Here is a 24840-nt window from a genome sequence, read left to right on the forward strand (position 1 = left end):
CATCCGGGTGGGTCCCACTTCTATACCTGCCTCCTTTTGGGAAACCCTGATGGCCTGGCAGTGATGTTGGGTCTGACGGGCAAACGAAGTAGATCGGGTGCTGGGTCCGAGCCCGCCAGGGGTATCTGGGGATCTATCGCTCTGGATATCTCTGGTTCCCAGCAATGGGTCAGGCCTCGATCGGGCAGCGGTGTAAATGGGAGGTTGGGGTTCCCCCCGTCAGCGTGCTGATGGTCCCCTTCCTCCTGGCTATTGATGGCGGGTTCTGCCTGTCAGGGATGAGATAGGTCCCGAGTGTTGCTTGCACTAAATGCGTCGGGGCGCTCTACTATGGACCTCTAGGTTCCGACCTAGTGGAACCCAGGTGGAGTGACGCTTAAACAAGCAGCCGGAATCCCTGGTTAGGATTGAGGGGCAACCCTCTTTCCGAAGGGTCTGCTTCGGCAGCCGGCGAGCCTGATGACCTTAAGTCATCCGCCCATGATGTGCTAAAGGTTGATGCGTAAGCTTCGGCCTACATCATGGGGCCCGGGTATGTCCTGTAGGATAGGTACCGGGTAAGCAGTCAGGGGGCTTCGGCTCTCATGACAACAAATAATAATAATAATAATAATAATAAAATATAGGTTATGTGCTGGGAAACATTCTGGGAAACTAGATACACTACTGTAGGGTATGTGCTGGGAAACTACGCAGCCATAGAGTATATTCTGGGAAACTAGATACACTACTGTAGGGTATGTGCTGGGAAACTACACAGCCATAGGGTATATTCTGGGAAACTAGATACATAACTGTAGGGATGTGCTGGGAAACTACGCAGCCATAGAGTATATTCTGGGAAACTAGATACACTACTGTAGGGTATGTGCTGGGAAACTACACAGCCATATGGTATATTCTGTGAAACTAGACACAATACTGTAGGGATGTGCTGGCAAACTACACAGCCATAGGGTATATGCTGGGAAACTACACAGCCATAGGGTATATTCTAGGAAACTAGGTACACTACTGTAGGGTATGTGCTGGGAAACTACGCAGCCATAGGGTATATGCTGGGAAGCTATACATGTATAGTGTATATGACTGTATACTGTATAACGAAACTGGGCAACTAAAGACAACTGTTGGTCATATGATGGGAAACTAAAAGAATGTAGGGTATGCTCATAAAGTAAACAACAACAGTACGATATATCATGAGAATCTAAAACACTCTAGTACATGCTGGGGCACTAAACGCTAAGTGTTGTGGATCTACACAGCTTGGAACGAAAGCTGGGAATACAACGGGAAGATATATACTGTAACACGAAACTAAACACTAAGTAGAATGTCTGCTGAGAAATTAAATTACAGCAGGACTTGTGCTTGGACACTAAACACCTGTGAGATGCATGATGAGGAATAAGGTAACTGAAGCATATTATACCCAACCATTAGTAAATAAATGATTGAACGGACTGAATTGACAAATATTGAACACGCTCAGAAACAAAATAGCTTAAAGATATGTGACAGCAAAATAAACAACTGATGGGTATGTGCAAGAAAAATAAACGACTGTCGGAATTAAAGCTAGGGAAATATACAGCTGGAAGGCTATGTGCATTGTGCAAGAGCAAGATATACAACTCGAGGATTATCTGATGAAACATTACAACTACTGTGCAAAATAAATAGCTATTGTGTCCTAACCTTTTAAATCTAACCTAATAATATTCTAACAATAATTAAATTGTTAAGACAAAATGTATTTGGTGTTTACTTTATTGGTATTAACAAGACATTCTAAGATAACGTATATAATAAAATACTGATTCAATCAGGCATAAATAAAGTAGTGTAAGACGAAGCCCTTCTATTAAAAGATCCATTGGAGGAGAGTTAAAAGAGCTAGGAGGGTATTATTTTACCAACTACAGTAATAGTTTCAACGATAAAACTGAGGGTTTACTCAAAGGCTATAGGGGCTCAAGTAGTGTATTTATTACGATCATTAAAACTTGAAGTTGGCAATGGTATACCGCTCAGTCAGGACTGCCACTTCTAGACATAAAATACGCCCTGTATCTTTATAGTGGCAGTTGAAGCACGCTTTGCTTTGGTTGATGGTTTACATTACTTGTATTGCCTGTGTACCAAACAGACCACTTTCACAAAACTTTAACAGGAAAAGCACCGCATGCAGAAGGTATAGAACGTTTACACTTATTTGTTTCACTTTATTACAAGCAATCAGATATAAACCACCACCACCAGGGATATTAAAAATATCCCACTTTGAGAACGTTTATTACATACAAGCTAGACACAGGTTGGAACAAATTAAAATTTAATTTGTTGGCAACGGCCACCACAGCCAAACACCACAGGGAGTAAGCACGTGTGTTTGTCCCCTATTTTATTAAACGGGTTTGTAGTTCTGGCACATTAAACGTTTGATTAAATATATTCTATTTTCAAAAGTATTTGAAATGAAATCGAATGGTGGTACTGTAATATTTTATATGAGAGTGTTTGATCAAGCTACAGTGCAGCTATAATATTTTTCCCTTAAAGGTAAGATAAAAAAAAATCCTTTAATCCTATAGTTATTATATACTCTGAAACCACTAATCACCATAGACATACAAATACCAACTTGAATGGCCCCATGTACGTTGTCGCTGGTGATTGGAAGATAGTTTTATCCTTAGCGAACTAAGTTTGACTTTATTGCATCCAGAACCCTCCTCGGCTCGCTCTATCACGGTAGTAAGACGACATCGTTATATGTGAGCTCCCTCAGTTTTTCTATTGAACACTTTCACACGGGGAAACTATACAAAAAACATGCATTGAACATGATAAGTCAAGCAAGTTACAAACAAGGCTTATTGAAGTCCATTGGTAATGCGTTGATCTTAAAGTTGGGGACTGATTCAAAATAAATATATTTTTTTAATGGACGACAATAAAAAGGAAATGAGTTGATGAAACGGTATGTTCTAAATCCAGGGCCTCTGTTCATCTGGTTGATTTGGTAGCACCAATTCGCGTTATTACTTAAAACAAAGATGATACAACAATGACATAGTCAACTAAGTATCTTATATATTAAAAAAATTTGGTTTTTCTTTTCCGAGTTCGATTGGCTCTTCTACCGGACCGATTTTCATGATTGAGGTCTCAAATTGAAGGTATGCACGCACAGATTTGCCATCAAGCATCGGCATATATTTATCTATAATCCCACTCGGCTGATACGTAAAAGAAATTTGCTCCCCATGTATTTCTTATGGGAGTTAAATTTGGTTTATCTTTGCCGAGTTCGATTGGCTCTTCTACCCGACCGATTTTCATGATTGAGGTCTCAAATTGAAGGTATGCACGCACAGATTTGCCATCAAGCACCGGCATATATTTATCTATAATCCCACTCGGCTGGTACGTAAAAGAAATTTGCTCCCCATGTATTTCTTATGGGAGTTAAATTTGGTTTATCTTTGCCGAGTTCGATTGGCTCTTCTACCCGACCGATTTTCATGATTGAGGTCTCAAATTGAAGGTATGCACGCACAGATTTGCCATCAAGCATCGGCATATATTTATCTATAATCCCACTCGGCTTATACGTAAAAGAAATTTGCTCCCCATGTATTTCTTATGGGAGTTAAATTTGGTTTATCTTTGCCGAGTTCGATTGGCTCTTCTAACCGACCGATTTTTATGATTGAGGTATCAAATTGAAGGTATGCACGCACAGATATGCCATCAAGCATCGGCATATATTTATCTATAATCCCACTCGGCTTATACGTAAAAGAAATTTGCTCCCCATGTATTTCCTATAGGAGTTAAATTTAGTTTATCTTTGCCGAGTTCGATTGGCTCTTCTACCCGACCGATTTTCATGATTGAGGTCTCAAATTGAAGGTATGCACGCACAGATTTGCCATCAAGCATCGGCATATATTTATCTATAATCCCACTAGGCTTATACGTAAAAGAAATTTGCTCCCCATGTATTTCTTATGGGAGTTAAATTTGGTTTCTCTTTTCCAAGTTCGATTGGCCCTTCTACCCGACCGATTTTCATGATTGAGGTCTCAAATTGAAGGTATGCACGCACCGATTTGCCATCAAGCATCGGCATATATTTACCTACTGTATTGTTCGACCAAAAAACGTAATTTGATTCATTTTCGGATTCTTTCTTCAATTTAAGATGTATTTCACCAGTTATATAATTATATAATCCTATATATTTTGGTCTAACAACCTCCAGAGAAATACCGGCTTTCATTTAAGCTATTAGTTTTTCAAATCGGGCGAGTTTCAAGCAAACGCAAGGTGAACAACAAACATTTTTTTTATATAAGGTATTTCTATGAGTAACAATCAATAGCTCCAGTAATGCTTAGGTTTTTTATACGTTTTAGACTCAAAATAATCAGTCAATTATAGGCTTTAATTTGAGCTATTGATCGTTTGAATCAGTTAAGCTCAAGATACTGTTTTACTCAATCAAAAATCATGAACTTGGTTAGGCCTATATCTCGGATATATATTCATTTTATCGCTGCGGAGCAGCATGGGTCCTCTAGTACAATTAAATTCAGACATTGAATTTATGAAAATTCAATTAAAAATACAGCACGAACTAGGCTACCTAAGAAGATTGCAAAATGATACATGTTTACATTTTGTGCACATGTATAAGGGATGTTTTCGTGTTTGTGTAACAGTCTTCCCTTTAATCCTGAAAATCCTGGTCTACCTATCGATGTTGTCATGCTATGGAAATATGTTATTCCCAAACAGTATCAGATCACATTTGAGTAAGGTTAATCAAACACGACCGGAACGAAATACTGTTAATGCTAAACTATAAATAAGCCATATACAATTTAATTCAACGGCTCTTAGGAATGGGATAGTGAGAAATACTATTTAAAACCAAACCATGGTTTTACTGTTTGATCATATATATAAAGTAAAAACTCCCAAACGAAAGTGGCAAAATATAAGTAACAGCATATGGAAACATGGTGATATTATGAAAACACAAGGCGTATAAACAGACGGATGAGGTGGGGCGTTTACAGGAAATGCCTGTTGTGATTTGAATGCAATACGCTAGTTGACGCGCTACTGTGTACACTCAAAGAGAAATACGACTGTTTCATTTTGTCGCGTATGATATAAAGCAATAACTCAGCAGGTTCTGCCCTTTTATTGTTCGGGACCCATAGAATGTGCATGCGCGATTCAACAATGTGTTTCACCTAATTGCAGTTTTATTGTTAACTAGGTAAATATAATGTTTTTGTAGCGTAGAAATATGACCTCGGTAAGGTAAATCAATACTTGCACAAGCTGACATAGAGCCGAGCAATGACTAATGAGGTTTGTTCACAGGACAGAGCAACGTTTTTTCGTATTATAGTTCATAGTTAGTTCATAGTTCACTTCATCTTCTCCATGGTCATGGTTATTTTGTTTTATAGTTGAAATAGGAAATAGTTCAATATTTGAAATAAACCATTTGACAAAGAAAGCGTGTCTCTTCCGTTTGTACTTAAGTATAAACACAGAATATGAATACGGTTTCCAAGGATTTAGAGGTGTGCATACGTTCGTACACGAATTCTAAAAACCACGTTGGTGAAAAATGCGATATTTCTCAAAGCTTGATTAAGTAATACAATACCACGGCTGGCGTAGAATGACTTTTGGCCACAAAATGTATCCACAGAGAGAGAACATACGAATTAATGGGTCCATTATCAATACAGCAAATCCCATGTTACAATGAGGATTAAGGGGATTAACTCTCGCCGTCCGTTCTTTCTTATAAAACTAATATTGTATCAATCCATCTATTAATATGTTGGCGTAGCTCACATGCTGAGAATTAGTTTTCATTCGGTATATTCTGGGAATTCAGTTGGTTTCATTCTTTAAAACATTTTGTGGTTTTCAAAACCTACCGGTAACATTTATAATGTTGAAGATGAACACCATTTAAGATTTATTGCTTACACATTTGTGCATCTATTTTTAAATTTATTATGTGGTCTAACGTGTAAATCAGCAAGAAAGTATTACCAGACTTGTTCCCTTGTTTGTGATATTACCCACTATAAATGATCAGGGAAGCGAAAGTCAGAAAAGCGTGGGATGCATTATATTAAACAGATATTCATTTGTGAGAACATATATAGTTGGTTAGTTTACTTGCACTCACCCAATGCTTGACACTGGAGTATCTTGGTTCTGCCCTCGCTGACGATGTTGCTGGAGCCGGACGGCTGAGTGATGAATCTGGGAGCTTGTAGAGACTCTGAAACACACAACAGACGATCAGCACACAATAGCAACACTATACACAATACACATATACACATTAACACATACTGATGTTGGGTTGTTTATTACATTGTTTCTTAACCTAGTTTTTATCACGTATATGTAATTAAAATTAATTAAAATTATTGATGGAATGTGTTAACAATTATTTACAACCTAACCTAACTTAAACAATTTCTTTAGAAGGTTGCATTTTCTTGATTGTTGAATACCCAAGTGGAGTACAAAGTACCGGACGCTAGAGTTTTGGTTATGCTCAAATTATTGCAAGCCACTCTCTCAGTTTTTACTACGTTAAACTAAACAAATAACCTTGTGTTTGTTCTAACACCTTGACAACTAACTGACGCACCAGCCCAGGATCGTCACAATACTCATACATATTATAACGTCACCACAGCGGCCTCTGCCTGCCACAGGTAGTGAAACACTTTATAATATATTAAAGTAAAATGAATATATTACTTCTTGGTATCCTTGATGAAACGACTGTTAAAACATGTTCCATTATTATATTGTGCTTCCTGAAATTTAAAATTGTTTAAGCATCTTTGTCTACAACTAATGAATATAAAAAACGTGTATGAAAACAGCAGTTTCTGACAGCAGCGCAGGCCTGTGTGTCAGTAGGGATGACAAGTGGCGGCGATCTCCTTTGGTCTTGTTTGTCCCGCTAAGTGGCCTCCCCTACCCATCCCTACCCAACCCTACCATTCCTTACCATCTATAATAATCTAGACCGCTCTTGGCTGCTGTTATGCAATGCCTTCACACCAATAATATTATTATATTTTGGCCATTAAATTGGTATAAACCACTCCCTACATAAAAGATACAACCAGTCTCGCATAACGTTTGATTTAAAAGAATTGAGGAGACAAGAAGTGCATTGAAGTGAATTGAGCATTTTATTAGGGTTTTAAAACGTCCCCCAGGCAAAACAAATAGTTGAATACACTTTTACTATTAAAGATTATGTATGTTTAATACTAGGAGATTAGGTGAATAAAACTAATAATTCGCCATGAGTTGATCAAGAGTGATTTACCTACCTCAATTATTAGGTTACTCTTATCAAAAAGTAACCCATATAAAATCCATTTTCAAAAAGTGTTTTGTCTCGGGTTTAAAATGTGACCGAGGTCAAATGTTAATAAATCAAACGTTTGATAGTTAACAGATTTTAGAGAGCATATCTACTAATGCAGTAATGTTTTGAATCACTCTTTGACAAGAATTATTCTGAGAATTTCTTCGATTTCAAGGTAAATACGCTATGCCCAAATATAACCATGTAACATGGGTTGTCCCTTATCAACGAATTAAGTACAACGATACAAAATTATGGGGACGATTTTTCACAAAGAAACGATAAAACAAAATGATAAGTGACACTTTTAAACAAAGATGTGTCGTGGACGGAGTTATAGCGAAGATAACGACACCTTGAATAACGAAATAAATACGCAAAAAAATTTAACATAGTTTGAAGTCTCTTATGAACGAGTATTATATTGAGATGTTGTAGTTATGTGACTGAAAGTAATACGTACGATTTGTTTAACAGATGTGAACGACAGAAACAAAAAGATTAGTGCAACTCTTGAACGATGACGGACGTCGTTGTAGCCGGGATACATTCTTGTGTGCATATTTATGAGCCACTAAGTGGTTGCCGGGGCGGAGGTACTAAATACGAGTACCTACATATTTAAAGAACAGCTGGCTACGTGTAGGCCTACAATGTCGAACTTGTTCACCTACACAACACAGTACAAGTAGACAGGGAGCTCGTAGCTGTACTATTGCAGCATTGCAGTTGTAGCAGGCTTGATTACAGTGGGCAGGTTTAAATGTATATTAATGGTGGTTGTGGAACGTATTTAACTAATACTATACATTGAACTATACATTTATATAGGCCTATATCAAACAGACAAACGATGTATAAGTACATAGAACGCCATCACGTACCACCGCAGTGGCCTCTGCGTAATAAGGGTGTTAAACGCACACACGAATGTATCTTGGCTAAAAAAGTCGTCCGTCATTGTTATGAAGTTGTATTTATTAGTTTGTTTATGTAGTTTCTCTTTATAAACAATGTACTTAAACTTTTATCGGTGTCAATTAAAACATTTCTAAATATTATCGTTGATAATGGATTTCAAAAAATTCTAAATTGTCAAAAATGTACAATTAGTCAAGAAATTGACAAACACTCAGGGTACATTGGAGCACTTATAAAATGTCGTTGTATTTCATTGTTGCTCCTTTACTGGACTGTGGTAAACAAAACTAGGGGACAAACACAATACACTCCATTAGCTGGCAATGTGCGTGGTGAAAACTGCGACCATAAACCGGCTGATAAAACTGCGTCTGCCGCAACTGTGGCCATACAGGCTGGCGCTGAATACATCACTGACCACTGTCGGGGCCGAAACTAACAGGGTCGCAAAATAGTTTTAAAATAACAAGAAAAATCTCACAATAGTTTAAGGTAAACTTATATTTTTGGGAATTAAATTGTGTAGGTATTCAGGTAAAAAAAGTTAAAAACAGTAGGCTACCAGATTATTTAGAATGGACTGTAACCATTTTGGGTAAGTATAGTATTTTATAGCTTTTTAGTAGCCCATATTAAATCGCTTCAATAAATATATTTGGTTAATGTAGCTTGCAACGACATCTGGTATCATACAATGTTTCGAATTTAAATTCATTTTCTGAAATTGTATATGTAGACTTCAACAACAACAATAATATTATTTCCCCCCTGAAATTACCTCCTTTTCAATGTTATTCTTTCAAAAATGCAAGATTTATTGTTGCACACTAGTTTACACAAGTGTTACCAGAATAAACTAAATACAAAAAAAAACCTAAACTATTCCTTCGGTAAGATTTATTGTTCACCAATTTCCAGTGATTTAAAAGGACAAACGGTTGATAAGAAAGGTACGACTGCAGTGATTTCAAACACAATGTTTGCGCAAGGGTAATACCGATTAGATAAGGAGGCTCATTAAATTTATGGGTTCTACTGAGAAAGCCTATCAGAAGGGCTAGCCGGCCTCGTGTTTGGATTTACGTTTACAGTAATATTTGTTAGTTCTGTTTTCCAAATCTTTACGCCATTTGGGGTGAGGAAATATAACCTAAGAATAACTTTTGTATATAGACCAAACAGTAAACCTTTTGTTGGATGTTTCTCAGAGTGTACAACTGTTAAACAGAACAACGTACGTTTTTGTTGACCAGGTTTGTAAAGATCGCCGAATGTTTCAAACGATGTTCAACATAAACAAGACAGACACAGCGCTCAGTTGCTCAATTGCATTGTTGCCGAAGCTTTCCAGTTAATAACGCATCACTTCCCTATCTCTTTCAGGTCCTCTTTATACTCTATCTATATCTCTCTGGCTCTGTTGATTTTTCTTATAAGCTTGTGTTTAATGGAAACCAGAAACAATTTCGTATACTGTGTCCAAATATGTGTTAATTAACAGTGAGGTCCTAACAAGTTTTTATTCATTAGAGTAAATTAAGAGAAACCCAACTAATAAACTTTAAACGAGTAAATTAAGTAGATTATATTTCATGAAACCTTGCACATGTACAAATTTTCCATTAATTGATTTTGTCGAGAAAGCTACAATGAAAGAGTATTGGTGTAACCTCTCATCGTCTACCGTATAGGAGAAAACAGTAACAAAAATGCATCGCAAAACTTTGAATACCTAACGACTTGATTATGCGGATTAACAATTGGCATCACAACTTGATAATTAAAGGAATTGAAGATTTACCGGTAAAAAAAAAACATTTTACTCGTTCACTCATTGCTGTTGACTGGGTATCTAACAAATGTTTATGAATGTAGTTTGATGAATCGTTTAGTAATGAATGATAAAAATGTATCCTATTACTTAACATCTTGAACTACAACGGATGGGTTGGCAAGGATGCGATTTGTCTGTGCTATTAACCTAAATAATAAAATAATTAATCAGCTAATCTAATGTTATTTACTAGATTCTACATATTTTTATTACGTCATTGTAAGCTGAGGCATCCTTTTTACAAAGATAAATGCAGAATAGACTTACAAAACAAGATACGTAAAACATACAGAAATACAGTATTTCCGAAATAGAATTCCAATAGGACTTGGCTTTTACCGGAATATTGGCCCTCTGGCTATTTGCGTTTCACTTATTCGAGATCAATCCCCAGCGCTCAGTCTCTGTGCTGTAAACAAATATATCGGAACATCCTGGTCAACTCTGGTCCTATATTAGGCTTCCTGTTTACCAGCACCAACGCAGCACAGAACAGTGTTTGCCACAACTAACTTGTACAATCTGGTTTACTTGGCTTAACCGTTATTGGCGAGTTGGTAGTTACATAAGAACATTGATTGCAGACTGTTAACACGTTTTGGAAAGGTTGTAAGAACTAAAAATAAAGTAGTTTCTTCGTTAACGAGTTTACACGTCATTTGTAGGATGGAAGTGGATGTATATAAGGCTTAACCACGTTATACAAGGAAATTAACTGCGGCTCGACGCAGATTGTGTTAGCTCCATGAGAAGCCTGAGGCCATCTGACGGATACTTGATGTCATTATAGAACACAGTGTATTGTCGTGCATCGCCCACACATGGTGCCATACATACATTACATCACGTCTGGTGCTCATTGGTCAGAGTCAAGGAACGAATAAACACTAAGGCCCCGGCCACACGAGGCGAATTTAAGCCGCGCGGCTTATCTTCGCGCGAAGTTAAGCCGCGCGAAGTGCCTGGCCACACGGGGCGGATGAACCGCTTCCTGTTGGGGTTTCCCAGTTTTCTGTACTCTATTAAAACATAGTTCAGTTCACTCTTTTTAGTCATGGACGAAACACGTATGTTAGTTTGTGCATTAGAAGTGTGTGGTGATCTGGAACTAAATGTTAACAGAAATCATTGGGTCCATCCCTTCTAACGGAAAAACCATTTTGTTCCACACCTTTTATGAGCACATGCGAAACCATAGTTCGAAGTTTTTTTTCTTATTACCGAATGTCTGTAGCATCTTTGACCAGTTCAATAAGCTTGATAAACAATCAAAACAAACTCATAAAACCACTGGAAATGTCCGAAGAATATCTCCGATAAGCGCGGCTACCGCGCGGTCGAACCGTATCGTGTGGCCACTCTCATAAGACTGCATGTGTCATCCCCTCCAACGCGGCTTAACTTCGCGCGGTCGAGGGACGACATGTCGCGGCTCAACCGCACATGCGGCTAAACTTCGCCTCGTGTGGCCACTCTCATTTGATTCAATGTGTTGTCGAACTCCTTAACTTCGCGCGGCTTAACTTCGCGCGGTTAAACCGCCTCGTGTGGCCGGGGCCTAGGATGACGTAGTTTGCAATAATGATTCAATTATAAACAATTAACTTAATAACAATAATTTTGATAACATAAAAATACTGAAGAAAATGTCTATTAAACTTTTCACAACTGTTAACAAGAGGTCTGTACTATTCTATCTTCTGCTATTCTATCGTTCACACTATAACCGCTAATCATGTCTAGTTTGTACGCATCTACTACGTTTGTATGCACTCCTGCATGTTATTTACTTCAAACAACATTATACTGATTAACAACAGACCGATATCAAGTATCATACTCATTATTCGGAGCTTCCCTTTAAACATGTGTTCAACGATGACATTGAATGTAGCCGTTGTTGAAAGAATCGCTTTACTGTGTGACGTATTATCGCGTGAGCGGGCTTTAGTTATCCAAGCTGTCGTTATCGACCCAACAAAGAACGGAGGGTGTCCAAGTCCAGATGACCCTAAATCTAGGATATGAAAATAGACTCGTCACGGCAGTAACAGTACTGTTATAACTAAATCTAACAACACAGGTTATTTCGATTTAATTAACAGTTTAATTGACCGAAGTTTATTTATTTTGTAGACGAAACCCTTACGAATCGACGATGTCGGCATACCATCAAGAGTAGTTTATTTAAGCTTAATTTATTGACTTGAAGTTAGTTGATAGTGATACTACCATAGCCTTTTAGTAGTATCATAGCCTAGAAATATATATTCATGATATTACATAAGCATGGCCTTGTCAAATTTACAACACTTGATGGGCAAGGACCGATTGATTCAAAAAAAGAAAAACAAATAGTGATATAATGACAAATGATATAATGATAAATGGTTCTAAGGCGGTTCGCGACAGGCACTTATTTTAAAACAAATAGATCAACTTTTATTATAAATCTATCGTCATCAGTAGGTATAATGGATGTTCGAAATAATCCCATTACAACATCTACAATAATGATTTCGATTCGTAAAATTTTCTTCAATGTAGATACGAAACGTATTTATTCACAACATAATCCATGTCGTAATAAAATGTTCCCTGGCTTAAAATAGATAGTTACTATAATACCTGTGCCCACGACAGTTGTTTGGTATTTAATGCAGAACGACAAGTAGTTAGCTGTGGTGTGACAATGAGATTTGCTGAGCTCCTGAGTGCTAAGTTGCACGTGTGCATTTATTGTGGGAACATCAAATGGTCTATATACGTATACACATTCAACTCAAATCAAATGTATGTCTGCATGTACGTTGATCATGTAAGCAAAACCAAACTGTCCGTAGTAGTTTTAAGAAACTTTGTCTAAAATCCACGATTCTCTGGAAAATGTTCTTCATGGTTGAACGTTTTGGTCCTATTTCCGATCTTAAAAATCTGTCATAACTCTATTGACAGACTTTTAAAGCTACCATATTAAGGTTATATATTTTTTTAGGCAAATCTTTCTAGTCCCATCATTGCAAAAGCTTTGTAGCAGAGAATTTCACTATATATTCTGAAAGGTTTTCCCAAACAAAATATAATATTTCCTCAAAGCAATTTTAGTCTAAATTTGATAATTTGACATTTGAATTGGTATTCGTAACATATTTGCAAACATTTGGACCACTGAATACATTCTTAGAAGTATATGTGGAACCTTGGGTGGATACAATTTATTCAAATACATTATTTCGGTGGTTCTGCGGTATGAGTGAACTATATAATGCCTCAGTTCACCTACTGTTACCATTGTTGTAGCAGCGCCGCCGGGCCTAGCTGCACAATGGGCATTGTCATCATGCTACAAAACTCTACTGTCTACCTACACTACAGGCTGCGGGCTTGTAACTTTCACATTAGCCAGGGTACAATGGAGAATGTTTACCTTATAACGTTGTTCAAGCCTCCGGTTAATAATATGAAAAGTCTCGTAGTAATCGGGTTGAGTTTGAGCGTTAATAGTGGAACAGACGCTGAAGAACGTACTACTGCCAAACTACATCATTGTCATACGAGAACACATTGAATCCAATAAATATTGCCGAGTAGTGGTTCATTTTAACAGATTTCAAAACCAACAGTCAAAGAAATTAATACCAAGCCAAAGTGGTACTTTGCTAATTTAAATAAAACCCAAACTGGCTTGTACTTTTGGTTTTGATGACTTTTCTTTAATAAGTACAAGGACGATTGTTGAGCTTTTGAGTAAAATACAGCAAACCTGTAAACGCGAAAGGTTGCTACGTTCTGAGAAGTGATTATGGTAAAATATTTCATAGTAATTAACACTCAGTCCTAGATATTAAGGTCTAGTGTTTACTTATTAGTCCTATGTACTGAATTCAGAAAACTATTAACAACTAAGTAACATCCGAAGATGAGGTACTACACTAGGTGTATTATGCTTTTACTAACCCCTCCTCCCTATATTGGGAAACATCTCGGCGACGTTGATATACTCGCGCGAGTGTGGAGATATTTATGAAGCTCGTCGTGTACGCGGGAATGTCCTTGTTTGTGGAGCCGAGTCTCGTGCGATTTATGGAGTTAGGAAGACGCGGGAAGTGAAAAATTATTTTGGGCCAGTTGAGTGTTGTTAGCTTCACTAACGCGGCGTGAGCTCTCACGGGGTCGCAAATGTTAAGAAATGCGTATGGAATAACGAAACCGTACAAGACATCTCTGCATTTGGTTGAAAATAAATATTAACACCTTAAGCAGTATAAAATGAACGTATATGGCTGAATGATTCAAAATTATGGTATTGATTTTAAATTCTAAAATGGTCCTTTCTTTTATAGTGGTAGGACCACTTGTTCAGATAATACTTTTCAAATAAATATAACACATTGTACAAATACATAACACACAATTTATGATTTACAATAATTGTTTTAGTAACTTATGTTATTATAAATAATTGTTCAATGGAGAATGTTTACCTTATAACGTTGTTCAAGCCTCCGGTTAATAATATGAAAAGTCAATTAGAAAAGACAAAGAAAGATGTTCAAAGACAATTGAAAAATTGTTTATAGGTCGTACTTAACAACCTACAACAACAACTCACTTTTACTTCTAAACAACCTATGAGACATTTTCTTACATTTTATGGATCAAACTTGATTGTGTTATCGATATTTTTACACATACATCTACAGACTGAAGTTGCAAGTTGTCCTGAAGTCGTTGAAGTAGCCAGAACCAATCATCAAGCAGGTAATTATTTCTCCGACATTTCGGCTGTGATTACCTCTATTAAGACCAATTTCCGTCAGGTGGTACACGCGTGTCCTGGGGAGGTGTGGAGTGCTGGGCAATGTCGCATGCGTCGCAACACGCGAAACGTAACACGAGCAATGATGGTACACCTTCAATTTGGCACTCTGCATGCTATAGGTTTAACTAAACGTCGATACAATGACACAACTTCTAACGACGTTGCTATAATATCCTAATTTATTATTCGTGCGAATTCACACGGATTCACCTAGTGTTTATTAAATGGGAAAAGAAGCATCCGCAACGAGGGCGTAAGCTTTGTTATTGACAACGGTAACGCTTCGCTATTTTTAATCAAAATGTTAAAAATGTGTAAAGGGGTAAGTGGGTAACGGTGCGAACGTTTTTTTAACCACAGCACTTTGTTCTACTACCAACTAAGCTATAAAACTCGTATATGGAAAACAGTTACCCACTATACATAGCATGGATATTTGAATGTATTAGGAGTATATGGTTCGCAATGACAATGAAAATAATCTCTTTTCCATTTTATCACCCTGACAGCTATAGTATAATAATGATCCTGAGTAAACAGAAGTAAAACGTGTCGAGGCGAAAATGGTTTTGTGTTCTAGAAAATTGACAATGCCTTGGAACCATATAGTTTTAAATTGGCAATGAAAACTATTAGTGAGGTGAAACTTTCAAACCAAAATTTGTCGTAGGACGGGAGCGGCGGCAGGCAGCACAATGGATGGAATTAACTCCCACACAGGTCAGCGAATGAGTGAGGCCGTGTGGTTGGTTGACGAGTCATCGTGTTACATTGAGTGTTAACGCCAACGCCACGTCTGCTGACGTCCACTAAACACAATTACACACACCTCGGCTATACTCGTACAGTACTAACATGATTTGCGACACTGATAAGATAAATCTAAAAACCACATAGTAGGATTACAACTACTACTTTGTGTTTAAATATTCACAAACCTCTTTACATCATATTTCAAATTATACTGATTTCGTAGATAAGTACAGTAGTATTAAATATGTAACTTAGTAGATTGAATTGTAGCTTCCCATGAAGATGGATTGCTTCAAAGGTTTAAAATGTGGGCCGTGGATGCCTACTATCATGAATGAGTGGTGTTGTTAATATTTGTACTCGGTACTAACAAAAAAGGTGTTTAACAATAAATCCTAGTATTCTCTAACATATTTAGACATATTAAATTGATAACTGTGTTTTCTTATGTCTTAAGAACAAATTAATTCAAAAAATTCTTGGAAATACTGAGATAAAATGCAGACCAATACGGTGGTGGTGGCAGGTGCAAGGCAATTAGCTTGTTCGTAACGTTAGCACAGTGCGGAGATCTGCGGAAATACTTGGCCATTGTGACTACACCTCACCTCAAATACCATTGTCCTAACCCAACTGTTCCGTACATCGTAATATAATAAGATCATCGTAGGAAATTATTTATACAAAACTTCAATAATACATTAACAGTAAACATTCTATGTAATTTTTTTATAAATAGGCTCTAACGTTGTCTAAGAAAACAACTTAACTACCAGAGCCATATGGAATTACAGTATATAAATGTACTGTAAAATACATACACAAAAAAGTAGAAAAAAACTTTGACTATCTTACACCCATGTTACAGCGTACAGTTTTACCATATCATTATTGTTTCGAGCCTCAAGCTGTTCACTACACTTTGCGCAGCAGGATTGATTGAGAATATGACAGTGATTTAAACCTACATTAGATAGTTTATCTTCCTTTATTATGTACTTTATACTGTGTTACAGGATTGTGGTAAGATTAAAATAAAATATTCAATCAAATTGCTAAAAAAATAGTTATCCTGAGGAAACACATTTGATCGGCTTTCCGTTAAGGCCTTTTTGCGAAGCGTTTACAGCCCAGAAGCATGTGAGATTTTAACATTGTGCACTCAAATTATGATTCCGTTAACATTGCTAAGCAAAAAAATCAGCTACAAATGACCAAGTCAAAAGTTTGAAAGACAAATCACTGTAGTTACAAGCTAAGGGTCAATTTCACGAACCATCGCTTCGCCAGCCAAGGGAATAACTACAACAGTTCTTCATTTTATGAGTTATTCCTTGAGAGTTCAAGAGACCGGTAAGATATGATGATCATGTCACCGATCAGCAGCGTGACTTATCTCAGGTGTGATGCAGCATTCGCCACCAGTGGACCGAGTTTTATGCGTTCCTTGACCCATGACCGTCTTCCAGCCGAGCTACGCCAGGACTCCTACTTGAGAGATTCTATCCTGAAAAAGAGATTTTACTCTACTTCTAGGATTATTGCCATAGTGCGGTGTTGATAGTTGAGCAGACACAACAGTTTATATTTGTTACATTACTTGATAGCTGAAGCATAGTAGGATTACTATACAAAAGTAGATTGAGATATTTATTATTTTTATTCAAAGGGTTGTCTTCTGAACCTCTTGCTATACTTCAGGATACAACCTGGTAAATTACAAATTCTTAAACTATAATAGGAATTAGTTTCAAGAACATGACTGAAAATATCAGAAATAAATATCACACTAACAAACTATAACTAAAGGAACTTTTCTGCAGTAAATTAGAAGTACAGGTACTATAATGAGGACGGAATAACTTAGCTAACTTAACTTACACACGCGATGCGCAGATACGTCAACTTGACATAACGTTACCTTGCCGCATTTGACAAAAAATACCTCAGCTAAAATAAAGTGAAATGAGATTTATTTGTTTGTATTAATTACTTAGTGTTATTTCACCGTCTTATATTCCTGTGACTGATAATAATATTTACTATTCAGCAATAAATAAGTATTCTACTCATTACTTTCGACCTTTACGTTTGATAAAATTCATACATAAAAATTAACTTTGACACTAAATGCGATAACTTTGATCTATTCAAAGATCTTGGAAACTGATTCTCTAGTCTAAGCCCGGTATATTATACAGTACACAACAATAACCATGCAAGACAATAGCGGTGAAGATAACCCATCAAGGATTGTAGACCAGGTCCCGAGGCGGCCGGTACGGTGTATTGCCTCCTGTGACGTAATACGGTCAATATAACAGTGCGGTGTTCTAAGGTCAGTACGGAAATAATCTGCATGGTCTGGTTCATACAGCATACAATATTCAATAATATAAGTGCTATTTGCTGAGTCTGGTTAGACCCATAGAGAGATACGGGATATGGTATTCGGTGTCGTTACAATGTATGGTACAAGAAAAAGTTACGAAGGATAAAATGTCACCATGCACTCACAACAGTTTATAATGTCAAGTGCTGTAGATCAATCATGTCATACCTCAAGTGCTGGGATTGTCATTTGTGACCTACACTGGATTGCTTGTTTAAACATTCGCCGATACAGTGGTGTTGTCAATGCAATGCGTCACTTTGTCACGATGACACCAATGTCACAGTTATGTATGATGTCAAGTGTCGGGCTGTCAAGTGCTGTTGATCGGTCATGTTTGTAATGTCCCACGTGCTGTGTTTGTGTGTTGTGTGCGGGTTTGCTTGATCAAACATTCGCCGATACAGTTATGTTGTCAATGCAATGCGTCACTTTGTCACGATGACACCAATGTCACAGTTATGTATGATGTCAAGTGTCGGGCTGTCAAGTGCTGTTGATCGGTCATGTTTGTAATGTCCCACGTGCTGTGTTTGTGTGTTGTGTGCGGGTTTGCTTGATCAAACATTCGCCGATACAGTGGTGTTGTCAATGCAATGCGTCACTTTGTCACGATGACACCAATGTCACAGTTATGTATGATGTCAAGTGTCGGGCTGTCAAGTGCTGTTGATCGGTCATGTTTGTAATGTCCCACGTGCTGTGTTTGTGTGTTGTGTGCGGGTTTGCTTGATCAAACATTCGCCGATACAGTGATGTTGTCAATGCAATGCGTCACTTTGTCACGATGACACCAATGTCACAGTTATGTATGATGTCAAGTGTCGGGCTGTCAAGTGCTGTTGATCGGTCATGTTTGTAATGTCCCACGTGCTGTGTTTGTGTGTTGTGTGCGGGTTTGCTTGATCATACATTCGCCGATACAGTGATGTTGTCAATGCAATGCGTCACTTTGTCACGATGACACCAATGTCACAGTTATGTATGATGTCAAGTGTCGGGCTGTCAAGTGCTGTTGATCGGTCATGTTTGTAATGTCCCACGTGCTGTGTTTGTGTGTTGTGTGCGGGTTTGCTTGATCAAACATTCGCCGATACAGTGATGTTGTCAATGCAATGCGTCACTTTGTCACGATGACACCAATGTCACAGTTATGTATGATGTCAAGTGTCGGGCTGTCAAGTGCTGTTGATCGGTCATGTTTGTAATGTCCCACGTGCTGTGTTTGTGTGTTGTGTGCGGGTTTGCTTGATCAAACATTCGCCGATACAGTGATGTTGTCAATGCAATGCGTCACTTTGTCACGATGACACCAATGTCACAGTTATGTATGATGTCAAGTGTCGGGCTGTCAAGTGCTGTTGATCGGTCATGTTTGTAATGTCCCACGTGCTGTGTTTGTGTGTTGTGTGCGGGTTTGCTTGATCAAACATTCGCCGATACAGTGATGTTGTCAATGCAATGCGTCACTTTGTCACGATGACACCAATGTCACAGTTATGTATGATGTCAAGTGTCGGGCTGTCAAGTGCTGTTGATCGGTCATGTTTGTAATGTCCCACGTGCTGTGTTTGTGTGTTGTGTGCGGGTTTGCTTGATCAAACATTCGCCGATACAGTGATGTTGTCAATGCAATGCGTCACTTTGTCACGATGACACCAATGTCACAGTTATGTATGATGTCAAGTGTCGGGCTGTCAAGTGCTGTTGATCGGTCATGTTTGTAATGTCCCACGTGCTGTGTTTGTGTGTTGTGTGCGGGTTTGCTTGATCAAACATTCGCCGATACAGTGGTGTTGTCAATGCAATGCGTCACTTTGTCACGATGACACCAATGTCACAGTTATGTATGATGTCAAGTGTCGGGCTGTCAAGTGCTGTTGATCGGTCATGTTTGTAATGTCCCACGTGCTGTGTTTGTGTGTTGTGTGCGGGTTTGCTTGATCAAACATTCGCCGATACAGTGATGTTGTCAATGCAATGCGTCACTTTGTCACGATGACACCAATGTCACAGTTATGTATGATGTCAAGTGTCGGGCTGTCAAGTGCTGTTGATCGGTCATGTTTGTAATGTCCCACGTGCTGTGTTTGTGTGTTGTGTGCGGGTTTGCTTGATCATACATTCGCCGATACAGTTATGTTGTCAATGCAATGCGTCACTTTGTCACGATGACACCAATGTCACAGTTATGTATGATGTCAAGTGTCGGGCTGTCAAGTGCTGTTGATCGGTCATGTTTGTAATGTCCCACGTGCTGTGTTTGTGTGTTGTGTGCGGGTTTGCTTGATCATACATTCGCCGATACAGTTATGTTGTCAATGCAATGCGTCACTTTGTCACGATGACACCAATGTCACAGTTATGTATGATGTCAAGTGTCGGACTGTAAAGTGCTGTTGATCGGTCATGTTTGTAATGTCCCACGTGCTGTGTTTGTGTGTTGTGTGCGGGTTTGCTTGATCATACATTCGCCGATACAGTTATGTTGTCAATGCAATGCGTCACTTTGTCACGATGACACCAATGTCACAGTTATGTATGATGTCAAGTGTCGGGCTGTCAAGTGCTGTTGATCGGTCATGTTTGTAATGTCCCACGTGCTGTGTTTGTGTGTTGTGTGCGGGTTTGCTTGATCATACATTCGCCGATACAGTGATGTTGTCAATGCAATGCGTCACTTTGTCACGATGACACCAATGTCACAGTTATGTATGATGTCAAGTGTCGGGCTGTCAAGTGCTGTTGATCGGTCATGTTTGTAATGTCCCACGTGCTGTGTTTGTGTGTTGTGTGCGGGTTTGCTTGATCATACATTCGCCGATACAGTTATGTTGTCAATGCAATGCGTCACTTTGTCACGATGACACCAATGTCACAGTTATGTATGATGTCAAGTGTCGGGCTGTCAAGTGCTGTTGATCGGTCATGTTTGTAATGTCCCACGTGCTGTTTTGTCGTGTGCTGGTTGTGTCCTTCTTGTATGTTTGTACGTCGTGACTCCCTTCCTCGTAACTCAATCTCGCTCGATATACATTTTACTACGTCAAATGCAGGACACCAACAAGACTATCCTGATGTCTAAGTAAATTTTACTTCGTATTGAACCCGTAATCATTGACACAAATGATACCTTAAAACAAAGTTATTTCAAATTCAAAGTTGTAAAAACAAATTTTATGGATTAGAAAATAATTGACTTTTACTGAAGTAGTCCAGATAATTACCATTTTAAAAGAATTATCACTGTAAATATTTTTACTCGAAAGAGTGTATTGTTATTGGCCTATATACAACAATTGTCTAACGGTTTGTGTTACAGTATTGCTTAAACAAACTTAAAACAATTCAAGAAAAAAGTCAGAATGATAACCAATCACCAAGGGGCCAATGACAAATCAGTGAAACTGCAATTAAAATGTATTTATGATTGTTAAACGTGCAAAATTCTCCCAGTATAATGCTATAAAAAACACAACGAACCCCAATGCCGACGTATAGGTGCACATGGTGTTTAATTCTCACAATATTTTCTGCAAAATCGGAATCGAAAAACAAACCCGACTGGAACGTAACGAATCGCTAATGAATTTATCGGATTGTTGGTGTGTACCAGATCAAAGAGACGCTTAATTATTTCAGTGAGAATAAACAGAATGGAAAATCACGGATGAGTTCCTTCAGCGGCGCGGCGGCGGCGACGTTCGATACACCGTCAAAGAGTGGCTTTGTGGACGAATCTTTTCAACAGTTAGATGCAGACATGCGACTTTTCTTAAAGTAACTATTTTTAGTAGTTAAACCTCAAAGGTACACTGAGAATTTTCATTACTAAACGTAGTCAAACATATTAGTTGATAGTTTGGTTTGACGTGATTTTATTAAAACACGTTCTAGACTAATTATGTTATATATATTATGCATTTTTGGTCCTAAGACGCTAGGCACGAGCCCGGAATTGTTTTTCACATTACTTCAGGCTAGACCTAGGGGTTGCGCGGCATTATCACAGGAATAAAATCCATTGGTGATTTGGGGGGATTTGAACCCGGGACCTCTGAAACCGAAGTCCGGTGCTAACCACTACACCAGCTCGCTCCCCATATATATTATGTATTAAGGATGCATTAAATGCCATTTATGTCCTATTACTAAATTATTAAATGTGTAAAGAAATTTAAACGATACTCTCATAACGTTGCTCTTTTAGGTTGGTCTACTACGATAGTGACGTAGCTTCTCCACGAACTGTCCCAAATAGAAGTACACGATAAAAAGAATCTTGTGTAGAATAATCACATTTTTATTTAGAAAATCGTATTGACGTAAAGGTTAGAATCTGTGTTAGTAGTGCGTAAAATGTACCAAGTTAGTCAAGCTGAAAATACTTAATGCATTATCAAAATATATTTGTTTCAAACAAAATGAGAAAACTGCAGAAAGAAAGGGGTTTAAATCTTGTATTTAAATTGCAATAACTATGTAAGATGAATGTTTAATACAGTACCTATTATAAAAAAAACTTGAGCGATAATATTATTATTTTGTTTAACTTTGAGATTATAATGATTATTTAAAAATTTGAAAATTCCATAGAACATTGTGAAAAGGTCAAAAGGCCAAAATACGTTGTCTTTTTGTTATTGCATTTAGAAATGTCCAGTACAATTCAGAAAAATTATATTTTATTGGAGTACAGTCTTTTAGTGGCTCAAAAAAAAAATACAGACAGGCTTGCGTTTTTGTAATAAGTTTGGCATATCAAAACCAGCGTTTAAGACATAACTCTCTAATTTCATAAAACCTTTACCTGCTGTGTTACGGTGTTCATTTTATATTCCGTCATTACAGCAAATGAAGGGTCGAGTGAAACATGTAACATTAAATTAATAACGTAACCTCAAGTGCAGAACATTGTACACTCGGCAGGGTGGGTCGCGTGCCAGCTGATAGTTAAGCCCCGAGAGTGCGGACATTCAAATACTTCGTGCTGCTAACACACTTTTAATGTTACATTCGTTGTAACAACCTAAGCCCACCACTGTACCTGAGTAGGTAACGTGTAGAATAGTATAATGTTGACGACCATACTTGTCTCACAACCATGAGTAGTTATTTGGCTCAAATTAAATGAGTATATATACATATATGGTTCAGTTGATTCAAACGATTTTGTTTGACTACAGTATACAAATAATTTACTATTAATTTTTTTTTCTTATCTTCATTTAAATAGTTTTCATTCATTGCATAAATACGAAATTGTTCAAGACAAAAGTTTGTGTGGCTTAGAAAGCTTACCTTAAAAAGCGGTTAACTTCACACAAAATGCAACTGGCGTAACGCGTAACCACTTTTTTTCGGCTGAAAAAAAAAACAGCCGAAACCCGGGCAGAAAACTGAGTAGCCTCAGTATTGGACAAACGATTTTTCTTACATAAGAGTGAATTAGGATAGTATTTTGTTGAGTTTTTTTACTAATAACAGATCATTCTAAAGTTGTTTCTAGGTCGAAACCCTAAATTGACTGTCATAGAAGTTTTCTCACTGCCTCATTCGTAAACTTATAATAAAAATACAGTTTAATAGATGCAAAAACAATGTAGGTTTTCATATTTTATGTTTGGTATATTTAACAATAACCAACACAAACACGAAATGCAGGTTGATATTTTGTATTTGTTACATTATTATAACCACGACCCAAGGTTGTGACTATCTTCTTGCTATTTTAGAGAATACTCGTATTTCAATATACTGTCGTGTACCCTAGATGAGACCCACAGAGCCGTGAAATGAAGTCCAGGCTGGATTTGTTCTGCTAGATTTTGCGGTAAGATGAGTGATTTGAACGCGGTTTGTGGGGCTATGACCCGTGAACAGGCCTCTCTTACGAATTTCACAGACTCTCAATTTCTTAGTAGATTCATTCCGTCAATAGGATAAGATAAATACAATTACCTTCCCTTAAAAATACATTTGACATAGTTATAGATATTATTCACGACATTTGCTTATTTTAATAATCCGGAGGCAAACCCATCACGTGCATTTCTACACTTTTAGCGAAGAAAATCCTTTCCTAAAGTCCATAAGAAATTAGGCTATGACTACTCACAAATAAAGGTATAGATATTATCGCTTTTAAACTTCCTTTCTTACCAGGTGAAAATATATCAAACAAATCAATATATATTTATCAATATAACCTAGGATTAGGAATGACATTACTCACAAATACATACATGTAGATATTATAGATATTATCGCTAACTTCCTCTTCCACCAGACGAAAATAAATAAAACAAATTAAAACAAGAAGTATTAAAACTTGTTGAGATGACCAAAGTGCCCCTCCCCCCACTTTAACACACGGTGCAGTCACCCCTTTACCGATGCAGCACTGCGCCATATGGTTAATAATTGCACTGCCTCCATTATGCTATCTGCATGTTCCATCTATTAGTAAAAGAAAAATAATTATTATATCTATCTATTAAAGACAATTATTACAACTGTTAGAGAAAAGTCTATCGATTCAGTATATCAATTAAAATGTAAGTGTTAGCAAAACAATATAAAAACGATCAATCTATACTATTATAAAAAAGAGGTAGTTGCTGTATGTGTGTATGTGTGTATGGGAAAAGTAAACTCGAAAAATACTGGTC

The 24840-nt window shown here is 37.5% G+C and overlaps 1 protein-coding gene across 1 annotated transcript in view; it reads right to left on the reverse strand.

The window, feature by feature from the left end:
- Positions 1-24840, reverse strand: part of LOC128985644 (protein sidekick-like) — a 143801-nt gene that overhangs the window by 46527 nt on the left and 72434 nt on the right. The window contains exon 2 of the mRNA XM_054405381.1: positions 6236-6331. Coding sequence (XP_054261356.1) covers positions 6236-6331 — 96 coding nt within the window. The remainder of the gene's footprint in view (positions 1-6235; positions 6332-24840) is intronic.

The sequence above is a fragment of the Macrosteles quadrilineatus genome, unplaced genomic scaffold, assembly GCF_028750875.1.
Source record: "Macrosteles quadrilineatus isolate MER2022 unplaced genomic scaffold, UCM_ALF_1.0 Scaffold_2__2_contigs__length_208266976, whole genome shotgun sequence".
Lineage (NCBI taxonomy): Eukaryota > Metazoa > Arthropoda > Insecta > Hemiptera > Cicadellidae > Macrosteles > Macrosteles quadrilineatus.